General features: G+C 39.7%; 4 protein-coding genes across 4 annotated transcripts; 2 read left to right on the top strand and 2 right to left on the bottom strand.

Annotated features, from left to right (window-relative positions):
• Positions 1-234: 234 nt before the first annotated feature.
• Calr (calreticulin) lies at positions 235-4920 on the top strand. Its single transcript, XM_070664681.1, has 8 exons — positions 235-419; positions 1901-2005; positions 2090-2293; positions 2634-2785; positions 3062-3328; positions 3407-3643; positions 3770-3907; positions 4107-4920. The coding sequence occupies exons 1-8, from the start codon at positions 335-337 to the stop codon at positions 4122-4124; spliced, it is 1206 nt and encodes a 401-aa protein (XP_070520782.1). The 5' UTR covers positions 235-334; the 3' UTR covers positions 4125-4920.
• Positions 4705-8364, bottom strand: LOC139107243 (E3 ubiquitin-protein ligase TRIM23). Its single transcript, XM_070664680.1, has 7 exons — positions 8258-8364; positions 7736-8155; positions 7074-7646; positions 6864-6972; positions 6333-6706; positions 5870-6238; positions 4705-5782 (listed from the first exon to the last, which is right to left on the bottom strand). The coding sequence occupies exons 2-7, from the start codon at positions 7802-7804 to the stop codon at positions 5624-5626; spliced, it is 1653 nt and encodes a 550-aa protein (XP_070520781.1). The 5' UTR covers positions 7805-8155; positions 8258-8364; the 3' UTR covers positions 4705-5623.
• A 206-nt stretch (positions 8365-8570) lies between these two features.
• On the top strand, positions 8571-10764 carry Gem2 (Gemin 2). The gene is made up of 5 exons (XM_070664686.1): positions 8571-9429; positions 9506-9593; positions 9663-9821; positions 9903-10181; positions 10626-10764. The coding sequence occupies exons 1-5, from the start codon at positions 9323-9325 to the stop codon at positions 10716-10718; spliced, it is 726 nt and encodes a 241-aa protein (XP_070520787.1). The 5' UTR covers positions 8571-9322; the 3' UTR covers positions 10719-10764.
• Positions 10358-12319, bottom strand: LOC139107247 (ubiquitin-like protein 4A). Its single transcript, XM_070664687.1, has 3 exons — positions 11831-12319; positions 11401-11506; positions 10358-11323 (listed from the first exon to the last, which is right to left on the bottom strand). The coding sequence occupies exons 1-3, from the start codon at positions 11876-11878 to the stop codon at positions 11022-11024; spliced, it is 456 nt and encodes a 151-aa protein (XP_070520788.1). The 5' UTR covers positions 11879-12319; the 3' UTR covers positions 10358-11021.
• Between the last annotated feature and the right edge of the window lie 278 nt (positions 12320-12597).

The raw sequence follows: 12597 nt of genomic DNA, 5'->3' as shown, positions 1-12597 counted from the left end.
CGCGTCAGGCCGACGGTCGGCCTGTCGGTAAAGACACGAGCGTTGTGACCTACGTGGTACGTAAGTGGAGGGTTCGCGGCCGCGGCGCTTGAAGCGCGGCCGTCGGCGTCGACGAGTGCCACGGCGCGGCGCGCCGCTGGTCAAGCGTGGTCGGCGTTGATTGGCCGGGGTGCCTCCGCCAATCGGCACCCTACATCTGTCTACCTCGGCGGCCGCTAAACTCGCCAACCACGTCCGCGGATCGGACATTATCGGCTGAATTGTCGTGGCGGCAGGTGCCTTTACGTCGTCGTCGGCTTCCTCGGGCTCACGTCGTCTCCATCGGCGTCCGAAAATGCGGTTCCTTAGCGCGCTCGTTGTCCTGCTGATCGCCTCTGCGGCTACGGCGGAGGTGTACCTGGACGAGAAGTTCAACGACGGTGAGTAGATCAACTCTACCAACCTCAACCCGGCTCGGTCGCGAGGCAGATCGCACGCGTGGCGTGCTTCCTTGCCACGAAAGCTCTCGCAAACCGGAGTCCTGCGAGCGAACCACACCCTCGTGGTAGCCAACGCGCTCGACGGTCGGGGAAACGAGGACCAGGACGAACGTCGTCCGCAAGGAAAAATACGTGACGTCGCCTCCTCTTTGGTGACCGCACGCCCTGCTGCGCTCCGACGTGCCGTTCCAGCCGCCGGGCGCTCGCGTGTTTCTCTACCGCGACGACCGCCGGAACGTCGGGAACCGTATCGTGACACATCGTGTTTCCGCATTTCGAATCGCATCGGCCATATGCGCTTTGGCCGGAGAGAAAAAAGGACGAGTGAGCGAATGAGAAATAAATAACAAGAGGGGGAGCGACCGAGTGGACAGGCGAGGAAAAAAAAAAAAAAAAAAAAGAACGGTCGGCGGGCCGAGGTGAGCGACACGTAGTCGAGAAGCTTCGTTTTCTCGCGGGCACATCTTCGCCCGTCGACATGACGCCGCCGCAGATCGATCCGTCGATCTGTGCACGCTCGGTGGCGTAGCGCCGCTTCCCGGCGGCCCGAGATCGCGGTCTTGACGGAAAAAAAGCCTCGCGGACGCGCGATTGCGTCGCCTGCATCTCCCCGTCTCCATTTCGTTTCTCCTTCTCTCTCTCTCTCTCTCTCTCTCTCTCTCTCTCTCTCTCTCTCTCTCTCTCTCTCTCTCTCTCTCTCTCGGAGCCTCTACCGAGGTCGTCCCGAGTGCGGAAGATAGGGGCTCCTTCCGTTAGCACGGACGTTATCCCGTTAAATTTAGGAGAGAAGATTCCGCCGCACTTTGTCTCCTTTTGCACGCGCGAAGTGTGAAAAGATACGTTAATAATAATGGACCCGTTCTCTTTTTTTCCTTTATCGTTTTTTTTTCCTTTTTCTTTTTTTTTTTTTTTCCTCCGTTTATTGAGTAACTGCGCCGGCCGGAGGGAAAAGAGTATTGCGGGGAAAACAAATCTCTTATGTTCGCCGATGACAATGGAAGCGCGATGGTCTTGACTTCGTTTTCACGCCTCGAACGTCGCTGAATTAAATATGCTCGCGGAGAGATAGTGATATATCTTCGCCTTTCTACGGCTGGTACAGTTACATCGTCGCCTTCTTAATTTTTAACCGGTTCTCTGCCCCCACTTGACTCTTCCCCTCGACGACGTGGGAGGGATGGGCGCGAACACGTTGTTGCTTTATATTAATTGTTCTTCTGATAAGCCCGGAAGTACGTCTAATTTGTCGCCGTCGGAAATCGAAAGATTCCTTGAAAGATAATTTTCGAGATAAAGCATTCTTCAATGAATCATACATGTTTAAATAAGAATTATTTTGTATGACTTAATTAGTAATTATTATATTACTATCATGTATTTTATCGATTTACAAAGAAATTGTTATTTATGAAATGTTCCAGATTCATGGGAAAAGAATTGGATCTATTCTGAACATCCCGGCAAGGAATTCGGAAAATTCGTTTTGAGCCACGGCAAGTTTTGGAACGATGAGGAGAACGATAAAGGTACTTAAGAGAAACGTAGATAATCTATTACGGAGCACAAGTGTATGCTTATCTAATGACCCCGTTTTCTTGAATTTCGCTCAGGTATCCAAACGTCGCAGGACGCAAGGTTTTACGCTTTGAGTAGGAAATTTACCCCGTTTAGCAATAAGGATAAAAACCTTGTTATTCAATTTACTGTAAAACATGAACAAAATATCGACTGCGGAGGCGGATACATCAAAGTGTTCGACTGTTCTCTCGAACAAAAGGATATGCATGGCGAGAGCCCGTACCAGATTATGTTTGGTAAGTTTTTCTATAAAAATTTATGTACATCGTCGACAACGAATAATCAATTCCGAGCCTAAGAGTCACTGGTCATACCTGTGTTTGATGAGTGCTATAGGAACTCGAAGAAAGATACTCTTTCATTATGCCCTGCGATATAATACTTATGAATATCGCAGGTACCAGAAAAGATACATTTATTACGAAAGCTAATTAGCTTAGATAAAATTGGAGTTATCTTACGTAACGGCACATTTACCTAATAAAGAAATTATTACATACTAAATACAAACATAATAATTGTACGAATTTTTATCCGATATTAATTGTTGATTTTAATTTAATATTTTTTACGTAGGACCGGATATTTGTGGACCTGGAACTAAGAAAGTCCATGTTATCTTCAGTTATAAAGGAAAGAACCTTCTGATTAACAAGGATATTCGTTGCAAAGACGATATTTACACGCATTTATATACATTAATTGTCAAACCCGATAACACCTACAAGGTAATTATATGTAACAATCATATAAATTCATATAAATTGTAAGTACTGTCGAGCTTAGAGTCACATGTTCTCACTGATTTCCATGGAGGATGGGTGCTACAAGATCTCGTAGAGCAAAGATTATCTTGTTTGTTAACTGTATGGGGATGAAATCGTTCATTGTACACTTACGACAAAGATCAACACGTTAATAATAAGGCTACCTAACTTCGGTATTCGGCTTCACCGAACAAATATTTATCTTGTCTAATAATTCTTTAACAAATTATTTTTTAGGTGCTTATTGATAACGAAGAAGTTGAATCTGGTGAACTAGAAGCAGACTGGGGTTTCTTACCTCCAAAAAAGATTAAGGATCCATCTCAGAGCAAACCTACTGATTGGGATGACAACATTACCATCGACGATCCCAATGATACAAAACCTGAGGATTGGGATAAACCCGAGCACATTCCCGACCCTGAGGCCGTTAAACCCGAAGATTGGGATGACGAAATGGACGGTGAATGGGAAGCGCCTATGATCGATAACCCCGATTACAAGGTTCATATTTAAATTGACATGTCGGATATTGCATGCTCTTTTAATAATTGTTATTTTATTAATTATTTAATTTTTTAGGGTGAATGGAAACCAAAACAAATTGACAATCCTAACTACAAAGGGCCATGGATTCATCCTGAGATCGATAACCCCGAATACACCCCCGATCCTGAACTGTACAAACGTGACGAAATTTGTGCTGTCGGTTTTGATCTCTGGCAAGTCAGATCCGGTACCATTTTCGATAATGTTTTAATTACCGATGATCTCGAAGTCGCAAGTAAATTCGGTGAAGATATCTGGAAACCGACCCTCGTAAGTACATCGCAGTTTTTTTCTTGTAATCTTTTAAACATAAAATTATAAATTAATGAGTATGGGTTCTCTGAGTTTTATATGATAAATTAATTGAAAATATTTTACTTATTTTCTGAACTCTAGGAAGGTGAGAAGAAAATGAAAGAAGCGCAGGATGAGGAGGAAAGGAAGCGAAGAGATTCCGAAGCTAAGGAAAACGAGGATAATAAGGACGATGAAGATGACGAAGAAGCAGACGAAGAAGAGCACACTCACTCAGACGTAAGTCTTGATATTACATATTTTACACGTCTTTTATATAAGTTTATGCCTAAACTCGCGCATGATGTTCACATCTTCTCTGATATTTACTGACGAGAAAAACTGGAATTCCTCGTTTCTGAATTTAAATATTTTAATAAATCCTAATTTTAGTACAAAACAATGACATTAACGACTTTGTTCTTTTTTTATTTCGCAGGATCATGACGAATTGTAAATAAGTGTGTCGTGCATGGACATAAACAGACTGTATTCCAGGAGCTACGTGGTCGCGACACGCACTAAATCCTCCCACAGGCACAAAATTGTAATCTAAAGATACACAATAGCAAGAGTGCAGGATAATACCCTCTTCGATTACATCGCCCGCCGCATTATTCACAAGAACGTCATATTGAATTATGTTTTAAACTTCTACAAAGTCCTGCTCGGTTTTCTCAATGATTCACTAGTGTTTTCGGCCTTCGTATCGCAGCGCCTAAAACATTCGTAGCCCAAAACACTTTATTTGAGTGAGTCTATTATCCTGAATACACGCTTAGTGAATCGATATTTCTGCCAAGTGTGTGCTGGAATACGAAAGAACATATATTAGAAAATAGAGAAAATGAGAGACGTGTAGAGAAGAAAGAAACGAGAAGAGTCGTTTAAAGCCCGTGTCCACCATCGGCGCAGCTCCACAAAAGACTCTAAGTTGTTCCGTTTTTGTTTGTCAAGTGTTTTTATATGCATAAAAAAAAAATAATTGAAATGTAATTTAATAAACACGATGCTATTATATATATAATATATATATATATATATATTATTTCAATTTCCGTACAATGTACGCGCGTAATTCAAAGAAAGAGAAAGAAACTCGTTCCAAATAATAAATAAAAAAAAAAAAAAATAAAAAAACGTAAGAATGATAGATGTGTGCAAATGTGACGAGTGATAATAATTGATATGATTATGTATCAAAGGCAGTCCAATAACCATGTAATAAAATAAATAAGACTTTTCTAGATGTGCTCAGGCGTTTATTTTTGCGGGGCCTTAAGCTCTCACCTTGATCGAACGCAAAACCCAATCCTGTTGCCGATTTATTTTCAACATTTGTAACAATGTGTACGAATCGATTGTGCAAATAGCTTCCAATAACCATTGTATATGTACATACATACATATACACGCTATTTTATTGTATCTTATTCGAATATAATTAATCTTGTAACTCCATTTTTACATCAGAAAATAAACTGATATCACTTTTGTCCGAAATGACCATTTCGTCGACTTATAAATTATTTTTTATTTTTTTTTATTTTTTTTACTTTTTTGGTATAGCGACTTTTAAAGAATAGACTAAGTTCATAGATTAATGAGTTAACGGATTTACGACATTATAATACAATTGTTATTCACATTAATATTCATATTCGCCCATAGAACGAATAATATTAATGATACTTAAGGTATGGTCGACATTGAGATACTGCTTTTTAATGTGATTCTTCGGATATATACAAAATCAGATAGTTTTGTGTGAATAACTAAAAAACAAGCTATCTTCGACGTCGATTACTTATATGTATAAATACTTATTTTGCGTGATTTTTATCTGCCTATCTATTCTCAGTCTGCTTTGTTCTTGTACGGAAATCGTCATAATAATTAGCATGAAGTACGTCTTCTCAGCTTTTTCCACATATATATAATTTTATACAAAAGAAACTATACGCATTGCGTTGAAAGCCAGTCGAGACCTTGCAATGTGCCACTGGCATTGGTAACTAACGATGAGCCCTGAATGTGCCATATACGAGCACAACAAAGTTTATGCAAACTAAATGTATCGATCAGCTCTTCTACGCTCGCACAATTAGGAACATCCTAAAAAAATATAATAAATATGATATCAAGATTATTATAGAAGTATATTAAAAGGATATTTTATAAAGAAGGAAACGTTATATTTACCTGTTTATTAGCATAAATTAAAAGTAGAGCATCTTTCAATTCTTGTTCGTAAAGTATCTTCGACAATTCTTTTCGTGCCTCTTCAAATCGAGATCTATCACTAGCGTCAATCACAAAAATAATGGCTTGCGTGTTGTGATAGTAATGCTTCCACAGCGGTCTAAACTTTTGATGACCACTAACGTCCCAAAGAGTAAATACGAGATTCATGTATTCTAAACTTTCGACATTGAAGCCAATAGTAGGAATCGGTGAACTAGGCAGCGTGACACCTCGCATAGCAGATAAAATGCTTGTTTTTCCTGCTCCGTCTAATCCCAGAATTACTACGCGCATATCGATCTTTGTTCCAATGTGTATTCTGTTATCCTATTGTAAGATAAAATTTTTTCTTAATAATTAAATTGTAATTAGAATATTATATAATTTATTTTATACACAATACACGATAAAATTTACAAACCCTGCTGAATATAATGGGAATGGAGGATTCAGGACTAAGAAAATCCGGTCCTAATTGCGCATAATGTTGCTGCTGATGCTCCAACGTCGCCAATACTTCTTTGACCTTTTCCGAGCTGCTCAATAACTTCGTATCCTCGGAATCGAGTATACTTTCACATTGAATACACACGCCAGCCACTTGCGATCTCGTGGTCGTGAGATCTTTTTGCTGCTGTCTCAGTGCGCAAAGCCTACCGCGAGTCTCCGTTTCAATGTACGTCATTGCTGTTTTTTCCTGCTCGGCTAAAACGGCGTGTAATTCCTGAAAATGGTATCGAACCCTTCTCCTCGCGTCTTCGATCGCCCAGCCTTCCAATTCTTCAATTACAGCTTCTACAATAAGAATATAAATTAAAAAAGAAAAGCGGATTAAAAACTCATTAAAATATATTAAAAATTTTAAAACAATTTGTGTTAAAAAAATTCTTTTAGTTGGTTATAAACGCCGAAATTAGAAACAAGTTAAGAAAAAAATTAAATAGATAAATACCTATCTTGTGTGCAGTATCTCTCATGCTCTCCATAAACTGTGTCATTTTTTGCAATGCTGTAATAATTGATTTCCTAATATTCTCTGCTTCTTCTTCAACTAACGCCGGCTGCAATTTAAAATATTATTAATATTAATATTAATATTAATAATAATAATAAAATATTAGCTGAAATATGTTGAAAGAACAGATAATAGCACAGGCATTACCTTGTGTGTACTATGCTTGCCATACTCTTTGCATAAGTAGCACATCAAGGAATTGTGACAGCCTTCTTGAGTACACGTGAACTCGGCCACATGCTCCATATGTATCGGACAGCGAGGCTTCTCGCGTGGTTTCTCCGACAGCGGTACGCGTCTGTGTTTGCCCAACGTTTTTGAAGAGTGTGTCGCAGTGTCGCAGGCCTCGCATAAATGCGTGGCACAGACGGTACAGTAAAGAACCGCGGTGTGTGCCTCATCCTCATCACAAGACAGCCTTGACTGTAGCCTTTCACGTTCCAGCATCATTGTTTTCTGATTACTAGACTGCTCGAGCGACTGCTCCAGTCGCTCGAGCAGCTCGATGAGCGCAAAGTTTTTCTTCAGGCTGTAGATACTGTTCTCGTGAATGGCGGTAGGCTGCCGATCAAAGGGACACAGCAGAAACTGCTGTTCCGACATACAAGTCCTCAGCCGCAGCAGGCACGAGTGACACACTGTATGCCCACAGTGCAGTAAACGTGGTACCTTTACACCATCCACTGTGAAAACCTCTTCGCAAACACGACATTCCAGCACCTGTAAATATATATGTATCTTTTATAATTTCAGTTAATTAGAACCGCCCTCGAAGCCCTTATTATTTTATAAATATAATAGTTCCTCACATTAGACTTTGGTGCCGTCTTCAGTGAATGTTTCATATGCTCGCTAAGTCGATTCGCGTCCTCGTCCATCGCGGCGACTCGATTCACCCTAGATACCACTGGATGCGAACGGGAACTGATGGAGGTTAGGTTCAGACGATACTCGACGACTCGACGTAGACGAAAACGAATTTAAATCGCTCGTCCGGAGTAAAACCATAGACGGCCAGCACGACAATGCCATGCGGAACGCTGCACGTTGTTTTGTATTTCCATTTATTCACGGATATCCCGCTAATCTCATCATTTGTTTAACTTCGACGCAATTCACTGCGATTTCTATATCCTATGTCGCAGTCCGGAGACTTTCGTAAATCCGAAGCCCGTTCTCGCTTTTGCTGCATTTTGAGCTGGTGCGCGAAGCTCCACGCTTTGTAATGCCTAATGTTATTAAAAAAATACGTTAACAATTAAACAAATATTTAATCCTCAATTACAATTTAAAAAAAAACAATAATTTAATCATGCGTCTATTTAAATTACCGAGAAATTAAAAATAAACAAGATGACAAAACCAGTCAATCCCGGGCGTCGAATATCCGAAAACGCTCGGGAATTATCAGGAGTATAGAAAAAGTAAGTTGGTGAACACGGTCAGAATCCCGTTCCCGCCCATTACTTGGCCACGTCCTTTTTGCAATGGACGCCGTTTCGACCAGCCCTCGTGGCCCTGCCCCTTTCGTAATGGCCGGTGCCTCTCACGAAATTAGCGGGAACGGCGCTCTGTTAGTTTCGACGAAATTCGCTACGAGCCCACCACCGTCGCCTTCAACGGCGAACATGGTTAGTCAAGAAATCAGTAGTATGACTGAACGATAAATCAGACAGTAAAATAAAATACTTCTCGATGTTTAAAACTTAAAAATTATTTACATTTTGTACGATGTTTGTTAAAAAATACGTAAAACTGTTTTAAGGATTGTCATTAAAAAATTTAATTTTTTAAATAAAATAAAATACACTATGCAATATTAACACGTATTCATGAAATGCTATTCGCAATCTGTCGAGAACCGCTGTCGAGTCTCAGAAATTGTATTCGTAAATATTACCGAGAAAAGAGAAAATGATTTTACGAGCAATAAATATTTTCTGTATTTTACGTTCTCCTTCTTTATACTTTGTTTAATCTAACGATCAATTCTCAAAACTTTTTTGTGGCCAGCTACAAGTTTTAATTACGATGTGCGAAAGAAACACGAAGTTAACCTCGTCGCTTTTCATTGAACGACGAAAATCTTTATACTGATAAGTAGTTGAAGTTATCGCAAATTAAATCGTTCAAGCTAACGTGAAGATTCTTTAAAGAATCTTTTAAATAATAAATTTAAATATCGTACAACAAATATACAAGTTTTTATTATTTAAAAAATTATTTAAATCATAAAGAGGTTATGGTACTGAAACTGTTATAATAAACGTCAAATAATTCGTCGATTAGTGACAAGTTATATAAAAAAAAGAATAATAATAATAATTAATAAGACAAGAAAAATTAGAATAAAATAAACAACTTATCAAAATAAGAGGATTCTTCTTCCATAAATTATGATGGATTATTTGAAGCAGCCGGTGTTCACGGTAGGAGATATTGACGAAGATATTAATCTGTCACTGCCACCTTCCTCCGGGGAGGAGTACATCAAACGAGTAATGTAAGCAGATATCTTTTTCCCAGAATTTATAATTTGCAGACGATAAGCTAACAATTAAATGTCTTTAATATTGCAGAGTAGAAGCCAGACAATGTGCAGATGTAGTGGTGGCTAATTTAGATCCATCATGCATGAAAAATCCAACAAAAGCGTATGTTGAGACTGTAAGTTAATTCTTACAAATCATATATAAGATCTACAATATAATAATTATGGAGTCAATGTGATTATAGTTAGCAGGGTGTATTCAAGCACCAGCAAGTCTTGGACCAACAAAGGAATGGCAGCAATATCAAGTTGCAGATTTCTCCAAGTTAAGATTATATATTAGTCAACTGAAAGACGAGATAGTAATAGGCAAGCGCAAGTGGAGACCACCCAATATTGATTTGGTATACAAGTCTTGTACAATACAGTTTAAAGTTTAAGAAAATTTTTAAGTTATTCAGCTAAATTTGACTTTGATTTTGCAGCCAGATATAAATGATCAAACTGGTTGGCTTGACTTTTGTTTGGACAATGAGAAGAAAATTGAACCTACATTAAATACCCTGTTCTGTTTTAATCAGTCGAATGTAGAGCAAATACTCGAATATTTGGTGCAATTTGTGGACAGTAAGAGGACAATTGAATATAAAATAGGCCAGTGGCTCTACGCGTTACTTGTTATCTTGGAACAACCATTGCAGCCTGACACTTGTTCCTGTTTGCGTTCATTAGCACGAGCATGTTCCATCATTCGCGCAGATTCCGTAATATTCATTATTTGACTTAGTATTTTAAACATTGGAATTAAATCAATGTCGACTTTACGATTTTACAAAGAAAAGTTCAGTTAAATTATTATTATTATTATTATTATTAGCTAATTTATTACTAATATTACTAAAATTAAAAAAGGAATATCGGAGAATAGGAAAACGTTGAGTTTCTATTAACAAAACATTTTTATTGCATAACTTCCTGTTTACGCTACTTACGCTGCTGCTATGTCGTTCCCGATATTAGAAAAAGGTTCAGGTGATAATAAAAACTCGCATTTGTCGGATTACAAAAGGTTGAGAAAATAAGGGACTGAACTTTTCTTCTATGTCTAAACTAGCTCATTGTCTTATTAATATCTACAAAAGTTCACGTTAAAATTTACTAACGCCATCTTCGCCATCTCGCTATCTCCTTTATGTTTTCTTTTTTAGAGAGAATTGGACGCGCAGGAGTTGGGAGCGCTGAATTTATTCATCTGTTTAGTAGCGAGATATTTTCGTCAATTGGATTTGGCGGATCCTTGACAACTTCCTATTTATCGTACAAGATATAGTTATTTATGATGCGGCATGACATACACCTGTGTACAATATTTTTTTTTTTTTTTAATAAACTCCACACAATATTATATCCTGACTTTAGATTTCAATTGTAGAGAATAGTACGTCAAGTGTCGAATTTTTCTTAATATTACGACCGCGTTTTAAATTACAAAATACCAATTATAAGAGGAGAGGCTCGATATATGATATAAGGCAATGCTTCAATTAAATAAACTCGTATTATAATAATCAATTGATAAGCGAAAAATTGGATAATCTTGAGCCTTAACCTACGTTCTCTTGGTCTTGGAGTAACGCAGTGGCTAGTCTCTCTAAATCATCATAACTAAGATTATTCACTTTGTTTTTCAAGTCCTTTATCAGCTCATTGACTATGGACTCTGTCTCAGACACCGTGTAATAATGCCTGAGCACTCGCGAGACTTCCTCTCTCAGCAGATGAATGCCCATTTTTTGTTGGGGCAAGACTCTTGTCTCACTGGAGCCTTCCTCTGCTTTCTTGATCACCAGGAGGTTTAACTTGCTGCCATCTTTAATTCCTGGGTAAAAGCTCAATGGATTTTCGTCTAAAATCACCAAGCAAAACAATTGTAGCAGGAAATTGTTACAGCCTGCTATGCTAAACAAGTTCAATTATCCTTACCGGCCAAAGTCTTGCCTGTGAGCAACAATCGTTGCTGTGGTACATCAATACCCAAAAGATCGCTCACTTTGTGTTTCAACTCTAACACCGTTTCTGACGGCAATATCTGAAAATCACATGCGACAATTTGAGGTCAACTTGTACTTGATAATACCTCAAAAAGTAATTCCAAACTTCAAAGACACACAAAAAAAAACCGTTGAAGTAAAAAAAACAGACCAATCGTGCGTCTCGATTTCTCGCTTAACGAACGTCCGGGCGCGAATACTCCCTCAAGATAACGAAACAAATCAATTCGATTGCACGAGCAACTCGCGAAAGAACGTCACAGAAGAAAGTCGTGGACCTTTCCTTCACGAGCAAACGGGAAACAGATAAAGGGGTCACCCCCCCTTCCCCCTGGGCAGTGCAACAGTCATGCCGTACTCACGTCAACGACACACTCCTTTCCTTGCAGCTTCTTTACGATCACTTTCATGGCGGCCAACGAAGTACACGGAAACGAGAGTCGTAGAGCGAGCGGGCGCGACGAGGGTAGCGGCTCCTTGGGATCAAGTCTTTCGGTACAGCGGTATCTGCGGCTGGACCAACGGAGCCTGGCGCATCTTACTGGCGCCGGAGAGGTTATATTTTGCGTACGCACGTCTCGCAGCGGCACGGCGTCATCGGCGTCATCGACTGCACCTTTCTTTTCTCCACCCGCGGTAACGGGCCCGATGTGGGTATCGACGCGGCTGGTATCGATGGCGATGCCTCGTGACAATCTTCGCGATCCGCACACCTCACTCGCATGATACTCCGGTCACCTCCCGAAATCGCGCCGCCGTTGAGCAAATTTCTCTCGTCCTTGCCGTTTCAACCACCCTTTCGTTCCCGTATCCGTCTCTCTTCTGTCAATTGCGCCCCTCTCTCTCTGTTCCCCAACGGCTCCGAATGCTCCAACCACGGTCCTACGTGGACGCACTTTAGGTTACACCGACAGTGCCGCCATCTTTCCCGATAATCGTCTGGTCGATGTCGAAGCCTTACAGTGGAGTGGACGTTTTTTAGATGAAGTCAGGGAATATTATTAGATTACTCCGATTAGCTCATAAATATGCGCGTTTAGAACATAATAGTCATAAATTTTAATTTTTTATTGACGTTTGTAACTTTGAGTATCGTCGAATGATAAATATGAAATTGGTACTCATGGAA

This window comes from Cardiocondyla obscurior, linkage group LG12 (genome assembly GCF_019399895.1).
Source record: "Cardiocondyla obscurior isolate alpha-2009 linkage group LG12, Cobs3.1, whole genome shotgun sequence".
In the NCBI taxonomy this organism is placed as follows: Eukaryota; Metazoa; Arthropoda; class Insecta; order Hymenoptera; family Formicidae; genus Cardiocondyla; species Cardiocondyla obscurior.
This window is presented reverse-complemented; position numbering and strand designations above follow the sequence as displayed.

What these genes read in the sequence shown, in the direction of transcription:
- LOC139107247 (XM_070664687.1), bottom strand. Translation starts at nt 11,878, where the DNA reads ATGAAAGTGATCGTAAAGAAGCTGCAAGGAAAGGAGTGTGTCGTTGAC. An exon ending in GAAAGGAGTGTGTCGTTGAC is followed by an intron (nt 11,507 to 11,830) that starts GTGAGTACGGCA and finishes TGTGATTTTCAG; the next exon opens with ATATTGCCGTCAGAAACGGT. An exon ending in CACAGGCAAGACTTTGGCCG is followed by an intron (nt 11,324 to 11,400) that starts GTAAGGATAATT and finishes TGGTGATTTTAG; the next exon opens with ACGAAAATCCATTGAGCTTT.
- Gem2 (XM_070664686.1), top strand. Translation starts at nt 9,323, where the DNA reads ATGATGGATTATTTGAAGCAGCCGGTGTTCACGGTAGGAGATATTGAC. An exon ending in GAGTACATCAAACGAGTAAT is followed by an intron (nt 9,430 to 9,505) that starts GTAAGCAGATAT and finishes TTAATATTGCAG; the next exon opens with AGTAGAAGCCAGACAATGTG. An exon ending in CAAAAGCGTATGTTGAGACT is followed by an intron (nt 9,594 to 9,662) that starts GTAAGTTAATTC and finishes ATGTGATTATAG; the next exon opens with TTAGCAGGGTGTATTCAAGC.
- Calr (XM_070664681.1), top strand. Translation starts at nt 335, where the DNA reads ATGCGGTTCCTTAGCGCGCTCGTTGTCCTGCTGATCGCCTCTGCGGCT. An exon ending in CCCGTACCAGATTATGTTTG is followed by an intron (nt 2,294 to 2,633) that starts GTAAGTTTTTCT and finishes TTTTTTACGTAG; the next exon opens with GACCGGATATTTGTGGACCT. An exon ending in ATATCTGGAAACCGACCCTC is followed by an intron (nt 3,644 to 3,769) that starts GTAAGTACATCG and finishes TCTGAACTCTAG; the next exon opens with GAAGGTGAGAAGAAAATGAA.
- LOC139107243 (XM_070664680.1), bottom strand. Translation starts at nt 7,804, where the DNA reads ATGGACGAGGACGCGAATCGACTTAGCGAGCATATGAAACATTCACTG. An exon ending in AGACGGCACCAAAGTCTAAT is followed by an intron (nt 7,647 to 7,735) that starts GTGAGGAACTAT and finishes ATATATTTACAG; the next exon opens with GTGCTGGAATGTCGTGTTTG. An exon ending in GCAAGCATAGTACACACAAG is followed by an intron (nt 6,973 to 7,073) that starts GTAATGCCTGTG and finishes TTTAAATTGCAG; the next exon opens with CCGGCGTTAGTTGAAGAAGA.